Source organism: Crocuta crocuta, unplaced genomic scaffold (genome assembly GCF_008692635.1).
Source record: "Crocuta crocuta isolate KB4526 unplaced genomic scaffold, BGI_CrCroc_1.0 scaffold87, whole genome shotgun sequence".
Classification (NCBI taxonomy): domain Eukaryota; kingdom Metazoa; phylum Chordata; class Mammalia; order Carnivora; family Hyaenidae; genus Crocuta; species Crocuta crocuta.
In genome coordinates this window covers 1,489,653-1,504,773 of record NW_027532166.1, presented here as the reverse complement: position 1 = coordinate 1,504,773, position 15,121 = coordinate 1,489,653, and the positions used below count along the sequence as shown (strand labels likewise).

The window sequence follows — 15,121 nt, the reverse complement described above, 5'->3', positions numbered from 1 at the left end:
CTGTCAGAGCCTGCTTTGGATTCTGTGTCTCCCTCCCTCTCCGCCCCTCCCCTGTTCATGTTCTGTTTCTGTCTCTCAAAAAATGAATAAAAAACTTTAAAAAATTTAAAAATTTCATTTGGCTAGCCTCCCCAAATATGACTTTCACATACATATAAAACGTTTCAAGGATTTTTCTTTCTTTTTTAAAAAACTACTTATTTTGAGAGTGAACAGGCAGGGGAGGGGCAGAGAGACAGGGAGACATAATCCCAAGCAGGCTCCACACCATCAGCTCAGAGCCCAACGTGGGACTCGAATGCACTAACTGTGAGGTCATGACGTGAGCCGAAATCAACAGTCCGATGCCCAACCCGCTGAGCCACCCAGGCACCCCTCAAAGACTTTTCATGTGCTTTCAAGAAACATTTCTCTTCACGTTTTCTAGCAGGCTGTATTGCAGTCAAGGGTGGTACACCAGGGAGGAGAACGGTGCAAAGACCATTTTAAAAAATGACACGCAGATACTTGATTTATAACATGTGTATTTTGAAGTAAGTGAAGACGACAATAGACTTTCTTTTTTACTTCTTTCAGATGCTTTCTTAAGTTTGTCCAATTTAGTCATCCAGCTGACAAAGCAAGGCAACCCCACGCTTGATCCAGTGTTGAGTGGGTTGGTCCGTCTTTAACAACATTGCAATAACAAAGTTGGTAGAATGTCCTGTAGTGGAGAGAGTTCCTTTACGTTCACTTGTCTTGTAAAGGGGACAGGTGTAGGCATTCGACTTCACAATCTCAGTCTTTTTAGCTTGGAAAAGACAGACAGACATTCATTTAGTCAAGGGAAAACAGCCATTGGTACTAAAAGAACAACTTTTTTCCATACTAAATCTAAGATCATGATTATGGTATTTGAACACTTCAGTGCTGTTATTATTGTCGTTTACAGTTGGGATATAATAATGGCTGTGAACAAGACGAGTGACTTCATACGGGGCCTGGTTCTAGGGCTAGAGGACAGGAATTGATTCTAAGTTCGAATGACTTAGCTGGCATGAAAACACTCCAGAGGACTTGGGAGAGGAGGAGAAGGTAGGGAAGAAGTACTAAAATCCAGCCCAGATGATGCCCCTGACATAGAGACTCCGCAGCTTCCAGCCCTAATACAAGGAACGCATACATCAGAAGAAGCAGAATTTACTATTTGCTTTCAGAAAAACACACCAACTCTTACCCAGTCATGGAAAGAATCTGTATATTATCCTTGAAAAGTCAAATAGGAGGTATTAGGAATCTTTCTAAACTAAGACCACATTTCTCATAAATGAACTGTGTTAAAAATAAAAATATTTAACGGGTTCGGTGGTGATTGTGGATGGCTTGGAAATGTTTCCATTGATAGTTATCTGAGGACAAAAAACTAGAGAAGAAAAAACAAAAGAATGAGCCTCATTTGTTCAGACTTGTGAGAAAATGATGACAGCGGGAGGAAGGAAGGAGTCGTCTTTCCCAGGAGGGCAGAGTTGGCTTCCCCACCCCCCTGTGACTTGAAGCATCTATGCCTGCGGGCACCTGGCTGGCTCCTAGGCCAAGGAGTTTCTCGTAGCCAGAAGACTAGCCACTGACTGGAGGTGGTGTCAAGCCTACGTGTCTCTGAGAGGTGTGCAAAGGCACTTCAGAATCAAAATACTGATGGGAAGCCCTGGACTCTGGAAAAGTAGAAGTTCGGGGGAGGGGCAGAGAAAATGTTACGTCCCTTGGGATAAGAGCAAAAAGGGGCAGAATGATATTCCCGAAATAATATGAATGCAACACAAAACGGGGGAACAATATATTCCTGATGTAAACAGTAAGTCACTATTAAAAAATATTTTTTATTCATTTTTGAGAGGCAGAGCGTGAGCAAGGGAGGGGCAGAGAGAGAGGGGGGGTGGGGGAGACAAAGAATCTGAGGCAGGCTCCAGGCTCTGAGCTGTCAGCAGAGCCTGACATGGGGCTCTAACTCATGAGCGGTGAGATCATGACCTGAGCTGAAGTCGGACACTTAACCAACTGAGCCACCCAGGTGTCCCTAAGTCACAATTTACTGTTACTGAACAAAGTCTTAAGAAGTTTGAGCAGAGACTTATTTGGGGGGGCCATTAAAAATGTCTACCATTATCCTTCCTAAAACTCTCAGAAATTTTGTTAGGAATATATTTACTTGGTTTTATCCATATGATGGGCATCAGGTCAAAGAGAAGTTTGGGATGTTGTTCAGCAAGCAATCCACTGTGAAGAGAAATGGACACATTTATTAGAAATAAGATGAAATTTGCTTCTGGAAACTGCTAGCGAGATATTGGCTTTTAATACAAGAGAGGACCAGAAATACACAGGGAACAATATAAAACAAAACCAATGAAGAGGCAATGAATAATTGAGAGGAACCAGAGAAAATTATGGCAAGGCAATGTGTGCCAACAGGGGATACCAATTCTTGCCACTTTTTAAGTACCAGTCATGAAGCACACACTATCCTATTGCGTTTGATCCTCACCATGATCTTGTCCTCATTTCTTTTGCACACACAAATGAACAGTGGAGGCTTAGGGAAGTTGAGTAGTTTTCTCACAGTAACACAGCTCTGAAGAGCCAGAGTCAGAATTCAAATGTACATCTGCCTGTCTAGAAAACCTGGTTTCTTTTCACTGTGCTATATTGTTTATTTACTTGTTTGAGAGAAGCAGGGAGGGAAGGATGGAGGAAAAGATGAATACGTGTATTTATTTATGTAAGTTAGGTGATAACAAAGGAGAGGTGTGCATGGGTGGCTTAGTCGGTTGGTTGAGCATCTGACTCTTGATTTCAGCTCAGGTCATGACCTCATGGTTTATGAGACTGAGCCCCGTGGGGAGCTCCATGCTGACAGTGTGACACCTGCTTGGGATTTTCTCTCTCTCAAAATAAATTAACTTAAAAAAAAAAAAAAGGAAGAAAGATAGAAATAACCAAATGAACTAGGTAGAGCTAAGTCTGCTCAGAGCTCAGTCTTAGAATTCTCTTTATAATAATACAAAGGAGCTCCTTTCCACTTTTTCTCAAGCAATTTTCTGGGCCTCAACGTTTAACCCTCCCTTGAGAGCAAAGCCTAATCCTGACCCTGGAAATAGAGGGTAATGCTTATTAACAGACTGATAAAGGGCCCCAAGGGAAATAGTCTCTCCCCTTCTCTCTTACCCCAATGTATCTTATTTATTTATTTCTTAATGTTTATTTATTTTTGAGAGAGAGAGAGAATGCAAAAGAGGTGCAGAGAGAGAGGGAGACAGAGGATCAGAAGCGGGCTGTGCAATGACAGCACAGCGTCCAATGTGGGGCTCGAACTCACGAACTATGAGATCATGACCTGAGCTGAAGTCGGATGGTTAACTGACTGAACCACCCAGGCGCCTCACTCCTATGTATTTTAAAAAGAATAGTAATGCTTGGTTTCCCAAGCTGGAAATTCAGTATTTTTAAAAATATTTATTTATTATGTCATATAAGAGAAAGTTTTCCATTCACTGACAGAAACGGGAAGTTCACTGTAACTGTAAAGTGTTCAAAAGTTAGGCGCTCCTGCATGTTACAAAATGGAAGGTAACAGTCCTAAAACAGAAGAAGCAAGAAAACAATTTCAACTAACTTTTCTAGTTGTAAGACCATTGAAATATTAAGTAAAAAATTTTCAGGACCTAAAAATACTCACCTATCAATTGTCCCAGCCTGAGTAATAACTTATGGCAAGAATTCTGGTATTATTTATTACTTGCCATAGTGCCTAGAAGAGCCCTTTTGTTGCAGGGGTGGGGTGGGGGTGGGAGGCAGCAGAGGGTGTGAGCCCTGACCTTTCTCTGGACCAGCGTGCTCCATCAAGATACAGCCCGTGGATGTAAACGCCATCTTCTGGTGCCGTCTCAGATGTATCCGAAGGAATAACCTGAAGGGAGAGGCACACGCTTGTAATGGTCTCTCCGCCGGACAACTGTGTCTCATAAGGAAAACATTGGCTCAATTTTCAGAACACATCCAGGGAAACTCCACTATACGATAGCTTGTGAAACTGTACAGTTTTCAGTAGAAGTGTAAATGTCAAAATGTAGAATATATTCCTTTTTGAGGCATTTTATCATGTTTTATTGTACCTCCTATTTTTGCTAAAGCAGAAGAGCACCATTAGATGATCTGAATTGGAAATGGAGACATATATACAAGTCCTATCGGACATAGCAAGACAAATACTATATATTTTCTCCATGAGACACAAAGTCATTTATAATGGACCATAAAAATATGAATTCTGCATCTCTTCCTTGCTTAACTACACGATTTTGATATAATGATATACTTTGGAGTTTAGGGGGTTTTGTACCTCAAATTCATATCCTAGTAAATCAATAGGGGTGGTATATTTTCTGGCGTAATTCTGCATCGCTCCAGTGAGAAAGGCTTGGGTGAAAAAGAATCCTGAGAGCCAAAACACGTAAGGTTTTCCCGAAACATACCAGTCCTGGAAGGGGAAACACAATGCACGGTGTTCATGTCCAGTCTCACACACCATCACCTGACCTGCAATTCCTGCCCCTGGTTTTTGTGTTGTCCACACTTCCCATCACAGGACTCTCTTCCCCGGCACAAAACATGCAACCTGCCTTGGCCTTCTCCCTCTTTTCCCTTATAATTACTCTTCTTGGATAATTCAAACTAATCTTAACATTAACCCGAATAACACAAAGTTTGAAAGTTTCAGCTCTTCTACAAAGAGCTGAAGGTAAATTATTTGGGGATTTATTACTTAATCCCACTCAAAAGCAACCATCTTTAGACATCTCACGCATTGTGTAACAGAGTGTTGATTCCAGCTCCTTAAACCTCTCTCCTCCCCCCGCCTCCATGCCCACTTCAGTTCTGATGTCCATCGTGTTCTTTCTGTATCAACACGCACATCTTCTCACTTTCCCCCTTTGTCTGCTCAGTACATCTAGAGTAATGTTTCCAGAGTACACCTCACCATGCATGGTTTGGATTGGATTTACCACCATGCGTAATTCTTCAGTAATCTACTACTAGTCTACCAAATTAAAGTCCAAGCACCTTAGTCTCCTATTTAACATACTTTATCATCTAGCCCCAAATTGTATTTCCAGCTTGATTCCTTCTTAGAAAAAATTTTTAAGTTTATTTACTTATTCTGAGACTGAGAGAGTGCATGCGAGTGTAGAAGGGCAGAGAGAGAGAGAGAGAGAGAGAGAGAGAATCCCAAGCAGGCTCTGTGCTGTGAGCGCAGAGCCCAACAAGGGGGTTGAACTCATGAACTGTGACATCATAACCTGAGCTGAAACCAAGAATTGGATGCTCAGTTGACTGAGCCACCCAGGCACCCCTCCAGCTTGATCCCTTTTAATTCCCCTTTAAGCATCTTACACTGTAGCCAGACTATACTATGTGCTGGTCTTTTCTCTGCATGGGGTGGACATCTGTTGTATTTTCTGTGTGTCTTAAAGTGACACTACTCTTACATCCTTCTGGAGGAGGAACGTTTCTAGACTGTCAGCCCAAGCCCTTATGCTGCAGGAACTCCACTTCCTGGGGTGGCATGTGTCACACCTGGCCATGATACCCCCCATCATAGTGACTGATACAGGAGTGGACATGTGACCCAGTCAAAGCCAGAGATGTGGACACTCTTGCTGGGACTTTTGGGAAAAAGATGCACAGCTCTGTGGAGTTGTGTGGATGTAAGGCCAGAGTTGCTGCTGCTGTTTTGCTACCATCACATGAGAACCTACCTGAGAATGGAGTCAATCCTCAGAGAAATGGAACCGGGAAGTGAGGTGCAAGAATCCATGACCAGAGCACTATTTTGCACCCCAGGTCACCTCCTCCTGGATTTTTCAATTACTGAGGGATAAACTTTATCTTTGTATATGTCAGAATTTTTGCAAGAGATTCAATTCTAAATGATACAGTGTCTTTCACTGCACAGCTATCTCTAAGTTCTTTTCCTTTTTCTGCAGTGTCCGAAACCTCTCATGGTTTAGACCCGGCTCAAATGCGTCCTCATCCAATAAACAAACTCTGCTCTCCTGAGCTAGAAGAACTCTCTCCCTTTGAATTCCCAGAGCATTTTACAAGTCGATCTGTTTTGATACATCCCTTACTCTACTGTATTCGTTTTTTCTTAGATGCATAGCTTATCCCCCTGTAGGGGATTGGCACCATGAAGGCAGGGCTCATGTTGTCATCACATTTTTATCTCACAAAGCACACAACAACAAGATGTTTTGGACAGAGTGGGGTCTCAGTTCACATAAGTTGAAAGAACAGATGAATCAATGAAATGAACTTTGTCTCTGAGCGAGCAGTGCACTGTGGGAAGAAGCCAGCTTTGCTTCCTGGGAGGGAGAGAACAAACCACTGCTAGAGATGTTGCCGCAGTCCAAGCTACCCAATCACGAAGAGGTGGAGGAAGAGGCGGAGCTTGACAAGGAAACAAGCCAGGAAGAGCCACCAGCACTGTCCACAAGAAAGCTGTAAGAGCCCAGAAGGCAAGTGTATAGACAATTCCCTGGCCCACTCTAGGGCTTCATGTAGCCAAGAATGTCATGAGTGTCTGGGTCAGTGACCTGTATAGAGTTTCTGAATCAGCTACCCTTTACTGGGCACTTAGTGCTTGCCAGGCAGGCGCTGTGCTAAGCACTTGACATGCATCACCTCATTTAGTCCATAAAATAACTCCATGAGTTACAGGCAAGGAAACTAGAGTGCAGAAGGATGAATAATATCTTGCTCAAAGTCACACAATTACTCAGTGTCAGATCCGGGATTTAACCTGAGAGTATAGCCAGTGTGTAAAAAACTGAGAAAAAAAAATAAAAAGCACAAGCAGAAGAAAGGGAAGATAAATAGGGTAAATGGTGAGAGAGAAATGAGGAAAAAACAGAAACTCCAGATGATTCATTTGCTTAATCAACTCTAAGAAGAATTAAGAGTCGAAGAGTCCATGAGAGGGCCGCCTGGGTGGCTCAGTTGGTTAAGCGTCTGGCTTTGGCTCAGGTCATGATCTCACGGTTTGCAGAGAATCTCAGTATCAGGTTCTCTGCTGTCAGCACGTAGCCTGCTTCAGATCCTCTGTCCTCCACTCTCTGCCCCTCCCCTGTTCATGCTCTGTCTCCCTCAAAAATTAACGTTAAAAAACAAAAAAAACAAAAGGAGTCCAGGAGAAAGAAAGGTAAGAGGAAGACTGGACAGCTTCTGTAAGGGTAAGACACAATGGAGGACAGAGCCGTTAGGAGGAAGGCGTGTGGAGAAGGATGATAAAGGAGCCTCACAATGAGTGAGGTCTTTCTTACTAATTCGAACAGAATGATTCCAACGGGAACTCCAAACTTCAGGAAGTAGAGAATTGGACACAAACTTCACATCAACAACAACAAAAGGAATTTGTCCTGGAGACTGTCCCTCCTGGCACCATGCCAGGACCCCTCTTAAAGACCAAGGTAATGACTCTTAAAGGCCCTGCAGGAAGAAGCAGTATATGCAAAGTGTGAGCAGTTCTGGAAAAAAAGCTTGGGAAATGAACTGGAGTATAAAAGAAAGGAAGACTGTGACAAGGGGAGGATATGATTAATTATAAGGAAAATGCGTAAAAAAAAATTTTCAGTATTTATTTTTGAGACAGAGAGACAGACAGACAATGAGCAGGGGAGGGGCAGAGAAAGAGGGGGACTCAGGCTCCAGGCTGTCAGCACAGAGCCTAACGTGGGCTTGAACTCACAAACTGAGATCATGACCTAAGCAGAAGTTGGATGCTTAACTGGCTGAGCCACCCAGGCACCCGCAAGGCAAATAAATACTTTTGATAAGGGATGGGAAGAGGCTGGTCCACACCGGAGGAATTCAGAAGGCATGTTGCAGATGTGGCTAGGGCTCACCCAGGAAGACACAGCTTTAACTGTCAAGTTAGTTGATAGCTCATAGTTGATAGTTAAAGATTAAAAAAAAAACATTAATTCTGAGAAACAGACCTTCTTGTTGGGGATACAACTAAATAATTTTTCTGACTGATTAGGTGATGTATATCAAAAAACTAAAAATATCCAAATGGAATTGATTACAGCATTAAAAGAATGAAGATCCACTGACCAAGAGTAATGTTTTTTTAGAAACACAACGATGGGTTTCCACTTGGAAATCTAGTAAATAATTCAATGCAATATAAGCTAAAGAGGAAAAACACCCCACATCAACAGCAATAGTGCTGAAAAGGCATTTGATAAAGTTCAACAATTTATGATGTTACCGAAGAATAGTCCACTTTTACTGAATTCTTAGCCCATACCATGGATTGTTATCCTATGAGGTGAAATGAACCATTTTATGGATGAGAAAACTGTTTGGTGGCAACTCTTCTAAAGCCCGAACTCTGACAACCCCATTCTAGGCTGTTTCTTTTGTTAAATGTAAAATCTACACAACCAGTTCTTATAAATTAATTTTTAAGAAATAGTCCAAAAGAAAAATGAGCCTAGGAAGGAGACGAAGAGGCAGTTCACGGGAGAAAATACAAACGGCAAGCACATATGCCAAAGAAACACAAGCTCACTAATTACAAAAAACAAATAAATAAAAAGCAGATTGAAGTCCTAAGACACGATCAATCTGTTAGACTGGTAAAAATTACAAAGGGGTGTATGAGAAAGCCTCTCTCTCCACATCCTCAGAAGCACTGGCTATTTTATGAGTAGCTTCCCCAGTGAAACAAACAAAGCTCATCTGTAAACAAACTGGGGCACCTGGGTGGCTCAGTCAGTTAAGTGTCCAACTCTTGATTTTGTCTCAGGTCATGATCTCACTGTCGGTTGTGAGATCGAGCCCTAAGTCCGACTCCTTGCTGGGTGTGGAGCCACCTGAGATTGTCTCTCTCTCTCTCACTGTCCCCTCCCTCTGCCACCTCTCTCAAAAAAGAAAAAAAAAGGGCAACTAAACAGGGAAAGATCATATAAATAATGGAAATTTCCAAAAAGTGTTTTGGGGGCTCTCCCCAACTCTTACACAAACAACCATACAATGGGGACAAGCCGAGGACCCGAGGAAGAGAAACAGTGCTCTGAACACCCTTTTTGCGTGTATTTGGGGATAGATTTCAAAGCATTCAACATTTCCCTGGTTTTATGAGATAAGGGGTAAGAAGCACAGATTTTAAGACAATGGCCAATTATTGGTAAATCCAAATCTCAGGCTCTTTTTGAGATTTACCATCAGTGTTAAAATTACAAGACCAAGTATGTGGTCTCAGAGAACCATAAACTTAGAATCTTTTTTTTTAATGTTTTATTTATTTTTGAGAGGACAGCATGAGTGGGGGGAGGGTCAAAGAGCGAGGGAGAGAGAAAATCCCAAGCAAGCTCTGTGATGACAGCACTGAGCCCAATGCAGGACTTGAACTCATGAACTGTGAGATCATGACCTGAGCTGAAGTCAGACGCTCAAGCAACTGAGCCATCCAGGTGCCCTAAACTTAGAATCTTAAAAAAATATAAATGTCTCATTTTACTTGGACTATGTAAAATTTTAATTTTCTACTGAGTACTTTGAAATATGTGTAATTTTTAACATTCTGAAATTTTGGTTAGATTACCATGAAACCTCTAACCACATTCCATTCAACCCAGAGACACTGAAGTGACCAGAGTGTTTCTAATCTCTCTCCAGTTAACCAAAAACTAAAATCATACATATACACACACATATTTAATCCTTTACCTGTAAAAAGTTCAACCGGGCTAGAAAATCTGTGATATAACTTCCTAGGGGCTTAAGACTTGGGTATGATCGTGTGGCCCATATTTCTGGAACTTTTCCAACAAGCAAACTGCCAGAGAGTGCCTCCAATGCAGAATCCATTACGACCAAGCCCTTGATAGCTTTTTCAAGGTCCCGTAGAGTATTGCGTATAGTTCTAATTAAACTGCAAGGAAAAGAATCAAATCATCAGTGTACATACAATGGTAAATTTCAACATGCTGTATTTCCAGAAGAAGAAATCTCACTCATAGCTTTGTGGGAGTGTTTCCCCAAATGTTCTCACTTCCCACTTGGTAATGGAAGGTACTTTTAAGTGATACTCAGATGAACCTTTTATTTTAAGGTAATTTATTTATTTTGAGAGGGAGAGAGAGAGAGAGAGCACATGAGCGAGCATGGGAGAGGCAGAGAGAGAGGGAGAGAGAGACTCCCAAGCAGGCTTTGCACAGTGGAGAGCCCAACACAGGGTTTTAGCTCATGAGCTGTGAGGTCATGACCTGAGCTAAAATCAAGAGTTGGATGCTTAGCCGGCTGAGCCATCCAGGAGCCCCTGGATGAAACTTTTTCATTTTAATCATTACATAATATAGAAAATAGTACAAGATAGCATATCAAAATTGTTTTCTGGTTATTATGGCTTAAGACCAGGCTGATTTAAGCAGAGGATGATTTTAGGAAAAATATTAGGTAAATGATGTTACAGGTGGCATGAAAGGCTGACATTTGTGAAATGATGCATTAAAGCATAAAGCATATATTCACTGATACATCTGCAAAGACTTTGTTTCTCACATAGGCCCAAACTGCTGACAACACTACAAATGTACCTGAAGTGAGGGTTTTAGGCTAGAAGCCTAAGCAACAGAGAGACAGTATGTTAGTACCTATAAACATATGTGGTCATTGTATAAAAAAATACTGAACTAACACATCATAATATTTTAATATATTTTGTTTTTAAGTGTCAGCGAGTCCCAAAACCAAATAAACTTGAAAACACCTTAGAAAATTCATAACCTAAACAATTTCTCCATTCCTTAAGCCATATTGACTGTAGAAAAATCAATGAAAAAATTCAAAGGGCCACCTGGGTGGCTCAGTCAGTTAAGCGTCTGACTCTTGATTTCAGCTCAGGTCATGATCTCATGGTTCATGAGTTTGAGCCCTGTGTCAGGCTCTGTGCTGACAGCATGGAACCTGTTTGGGATTCTCTCTCTCTCTCCCCCTTTCTCACTCTTTCAAAATACAGAAACATTTGAAAAATTCAAAGCAAAAATTTGTTTGCTCTCAAGGATACTTAATCAACCGAGGTTGGACTCAAGAAGAAAAGGGAGGCGTGCATGCGTCATGTGGCGGAACATGACAAAAGATGCAACTACATACAGGCTCAGTTAACCTTCATTTGCTCTTGAATTCCTGAGGAGAATAGTAATGGATGGATGAGAAATTATGATGAGTGGATATTTTCACCAGTAAAAATAGATCTCATTTCTGTCATCATGTTTGCATTCTAAAAGATACCCTTACTTCTGTGGCGGAAGATGCTACAACTTTAAAGAGTGGGAGTGGATCCTAAGGAAATGGCAGGTTTCGATAATTTTTTCTTAAAATTTTAATGTATGTTTTTTTTTTTTTTTTAATCAACTTGGGTTGGTTGTCTTCTGAACCAGCAGGCGTAGAGATCCTTACTTGTTAAATCTTTCCATTTCTTGTACTAACACAGTATTCATGCTCTCTTCATATCTCACAGGATACATCAATAGTGCTGTTTCGATGTCGAAATCATTTGGTAGCTAAGAGAATGAATTTGGAAGGTCACATATTACTCTTGGAATGGATAATTCACTTCATTCAGCTGTCCTATAACTGACAGCTAACACTAGGCAGTTACTATGGGCTGGGGGGCATTGTGCTAGGTGCTTCCTGTACATTATCTCATTTCATGCTGACCTTACACTCTCAGGTGGCCATTATCATCTCCATTATACAGAGGAGGAAATTCAAGTACAGCTAACCCTTGAACAGTGTAGGTTAGGACACTGACCTCCTCCTCTCCCCCCCTACATAGTCAAAACTCCATGTGTAAATTTGACTCTCCAAAAACTTTTTTTTATTAAAAAAACTTTTTGATGTTTATTTTTGAGAGAGAGAGACAGACAGAGCATGAGCAGGGGAGGGGCAGAGAGAAAGAGGGAGGGAAACACAGAATCTGAAGCAGGCTTCAGGCTCTGAGCTGTCAGAATACAGCCCGATGCAGGGCTTGAACCCATGGACTGCAAGATCGTGACCTGAGCCAAGTCAGACACCTAACCGACTGAGCCACCCAGGTACCCCTCCAAAAGCTTAATTACTAAAAGCCTACTATTGACCGGAAGCCTTACCAATAACATAAACAGTCAATACATATTTTGTATGGCATATGTATTCTATACTGTATTCTTATAATAAGGGAAGCTAGAGAGAAAATATTTAAAGAAAATTTTAAAGAAGGGAAAAAACATTTACATTACTGTGCTGTATTTCTAAAAATAATTCTAAAAAAAAAATAAGTGGATCTGTGCAGCTTAAACCCATATTGTTCAAGAGTCAGCTGTACAGACAGGTTAAGTAACTGCCCAAGGGCACACAGCCAAAGGTGATTTGTTTGCACACTCAGGTCTCTAACTGCAAAGCCCGTGCTCTTAACTATAGGCTATAGCACTTTGAGGAAGATAGCTATTTCTGAAAAGTCATGTAATTACTTTTGTAAGCCGAATCTTATTTTCCACTGGTAAAAACAGATTTTCCATTTCATAACTGTTTTATATTTATTTTCAATCAGTTATCAAGTGGTTCCAAATAGCTTAGCTTACCCCATTTTCAAATAATTAATGTGTGACTGTAGCAAAGTTCCAGGGAATAGAGAGAGAACACTATCAAGTGTCTGATTTCTATGAGGCACCTCAGAGATGCTTGAGAAGTGAAGGGGACTTTGGGACTGATAATCAAGCCTCGGGACAGTGGACTTCACACTCCTAAATGGCAAAGCAGTTTCCCAATCAAGGAATTTCTGAACTAAGAACTGAGCTGCCCAGAGTGTCCGTGGATGATGGTCCCTGAGTGGTGCGAAAGAATTATCGTCACACTAGCTGCTGTCACTCAAGGACCTTTTGGTTTAGCACAACCCCTTTACCCCAGAAGTATCCCAAATGCCATTGCTAGATAACTTCCTTGTGAGAGCCACCATTCTGCAAGGGCCCAAACCACCGCCCCTCCATACACCCCCGCCTCTCCCAAGATAAACTGCAGAACGAGTAAGGGGCCAGGGGTGAGACAAGGCAAAGAGCAGAAGCAGCGGTCCAGGGGACAGGGTGGGAGGGGGCTGGCTGGCTTTCAGCCAGGGGTCACAGCAGGGCGGCTCCCCTCTTTCTTCAGTGGCTGCAGCCACACGTCCTGCGAGGAGGATCTCCTTACGGGGTGGGGGAGGGCAAGACAACCAACACAGAGGAGTGGTGCTGTCCATGGGTCTTCAAGACAGATGGACTCCCGGTCAGGCTCTGCTCTGTCAGAATACTTGACAATGAAATACGGGGACAATTATAGTATTTACCTGGAGGGGAATTGTAAAGATCTGCACGTGCGATCATAATCCTTTTAAAGTTCCCTGTGTAGTTCCTTATGGAATTTAAGACACGAGAAAAGGTGGGAGGAAAGAGTATCATCCCTCTCTACCTAGTAAGCTAAGTACTTTTAACTATATTAAGAAGGAAAAAAAAAAAGGTGTATTTACTACTTTAGTGGTGATCTTATCCCCCTGTGCCCCCTCACTCCCTAAGATATAGACTGAAAACCATTCACTCCTTGAACCAGCAAGTTCCGACAATTTTCTCCAGCTTTTAAATAGATCCATTATCTGTGGAAACAATAAGTCATATGTTCATTTACTCATCTACAACTATATTTACTAACAACTTAGTGATGTGCCATCGTTCAGAGCATTTTAAATTCATGCTCCTTTGTTTCTGTTTGTTTTTTTTGTTTTTTTTTTTTGAGACAGACAGACAGAGAGAGAGAGAAAGAGTGTGTGTGCATAAAAGCAGGTGGGAAGCAGAGGGAGAGAGAGAATCCTAAGTGGCTCCATGCTCAACATGGGGCTCGACCTTAGCCAAAATCGAGAGTCGGATGCTCAACTGACTGAGCCACCCAGGCACCCCAAATTCATGATCTTTTAAATGTTCACAAGAACCTTACATAGTTGGCACTATGATCACCATAGTGATTTGGGAACAAGTGCTCAGAAAGGCAAAGGATGTCACTCAAGATCATAATGCTGTTAAACTAGAGTGTTCAGATTGCGCTTCCAGTACTTTAATTTACATTATAAGCATCATATTCTAAATTAAACATCACCTTGTTGAGAATATCTTTGGTAATTTCTAAGAGAATCTGGTCAGTGCTTCCTGAGGATCCTGTCTGTTTGGAGCCTCCTTGGGTGAGAAGCAAGGACTCAAAGAGGACTTTGGTTTGATGCAGATCTTTGGAGATATCAACATTTTCATGTAATCCAAATATCTCAGGGTGTTGAGTAAATGGAAGTTTCTACCAGAAAACAGATGAAGAAGCATCACATTTTCGCTGGATACATTAATTCATAACGCATCTGCATTAATTCATGCAGACCCAAAAGGGTTAAAAAAATCAACTCAACATTAAGCCACGAGACATCAAACTCTCCTAATTTTCAGTAATTCCTAGAAACAAGATACTGAAAGTTGATTGAAAACCATACTACTTGGCTAGCTCTCTACATTACAGAGGAACATTTTGTTATTTGCTTTTAGAAAAAATCACACTTAAATCTAACCCCATTTCCAGTGACATGAGTTACCTTAATGAATTCAATGTACTCATCGTAGGAGCCTTTGGGAGGTGCAAAATAGTTTCCACTGGGAGAAAACTTGTAATGAGGGTTTTCGATTATTTGTGGATTATAAAAGTCAGCCAGCATGGTTAAGAGGAGACGTCTGTCCCAGTCATCTGTCACTCTTCCTCCATAGTTACATTCCCCAGTCAGGTAGGAGATGGCTTCAAATGGGATTGTGTCGTACTCATTTATAAATAACTGAAACAAAGGAAAAATGAAGGGAGAAAAACCTTAAAGTCTTTCACATCGTATCCATTTTAAGATGAAGTTAAGTATCTGTCAAGATGCATATAGAGGTGGGGTTGAAAGAATTATCTATCACCATGAGTTACCTTTGGTGGAATGGCTGGGATGGTTCGTGTTTATTTAAAATACTTTGCTTATCTGCATCTTCCAATTTTGGGGGTG

The 15,121-nt window shown here is 41.5% G+C and overlaps 1 protein-coding gene across 1 annotated transcript in view; it reads right to left on the bottom strand.

Annotated features, from left to right (window-relative positions):
- Positions 1-507: 507 nt before the first annotated feature.
- DNAH12 (dynein axonemal heavy chain 12) overlaps positions 508-15,121 on the bottom strand; it is a 206,622-nt gene continuing 192,008 nt past the window's right edge. Inside the window, exons 66-73 of the mRNA XM_077776718.1 lie at positions 14,678-14,911; positions 14,200-14,388; positions 11,500-11,603; positions 9,769-9,973; positions 4,376-4,513; positions 3,852-3,943; positions 2,186-2,253; positions 508-790 (exon numbers count right to left, since the gene is read on the bottom strand). Of these exons, the coding sequence (XP_077632844.1) occupies positions 600-790; positions 2,186-2,253; positions 3,852-3,943; positions 4,376-4,513; positions 9,769-9,973; positions 11,500-11,603; positions 14,200-14,388; positions 14,678-14,911 (1,221 nt within the window). The 3' untranslated portion in view covers positions 508-599. The remainder of the gene's footprint in view (positions 791-2,185; positions 2,254-3,851; positions 3,944-4,375; positions 4,514-9,768; positions 9,974-11,499; positions 11,604-14,199; positions 14,389-14,677; positions 14,912-15,121) is intronic.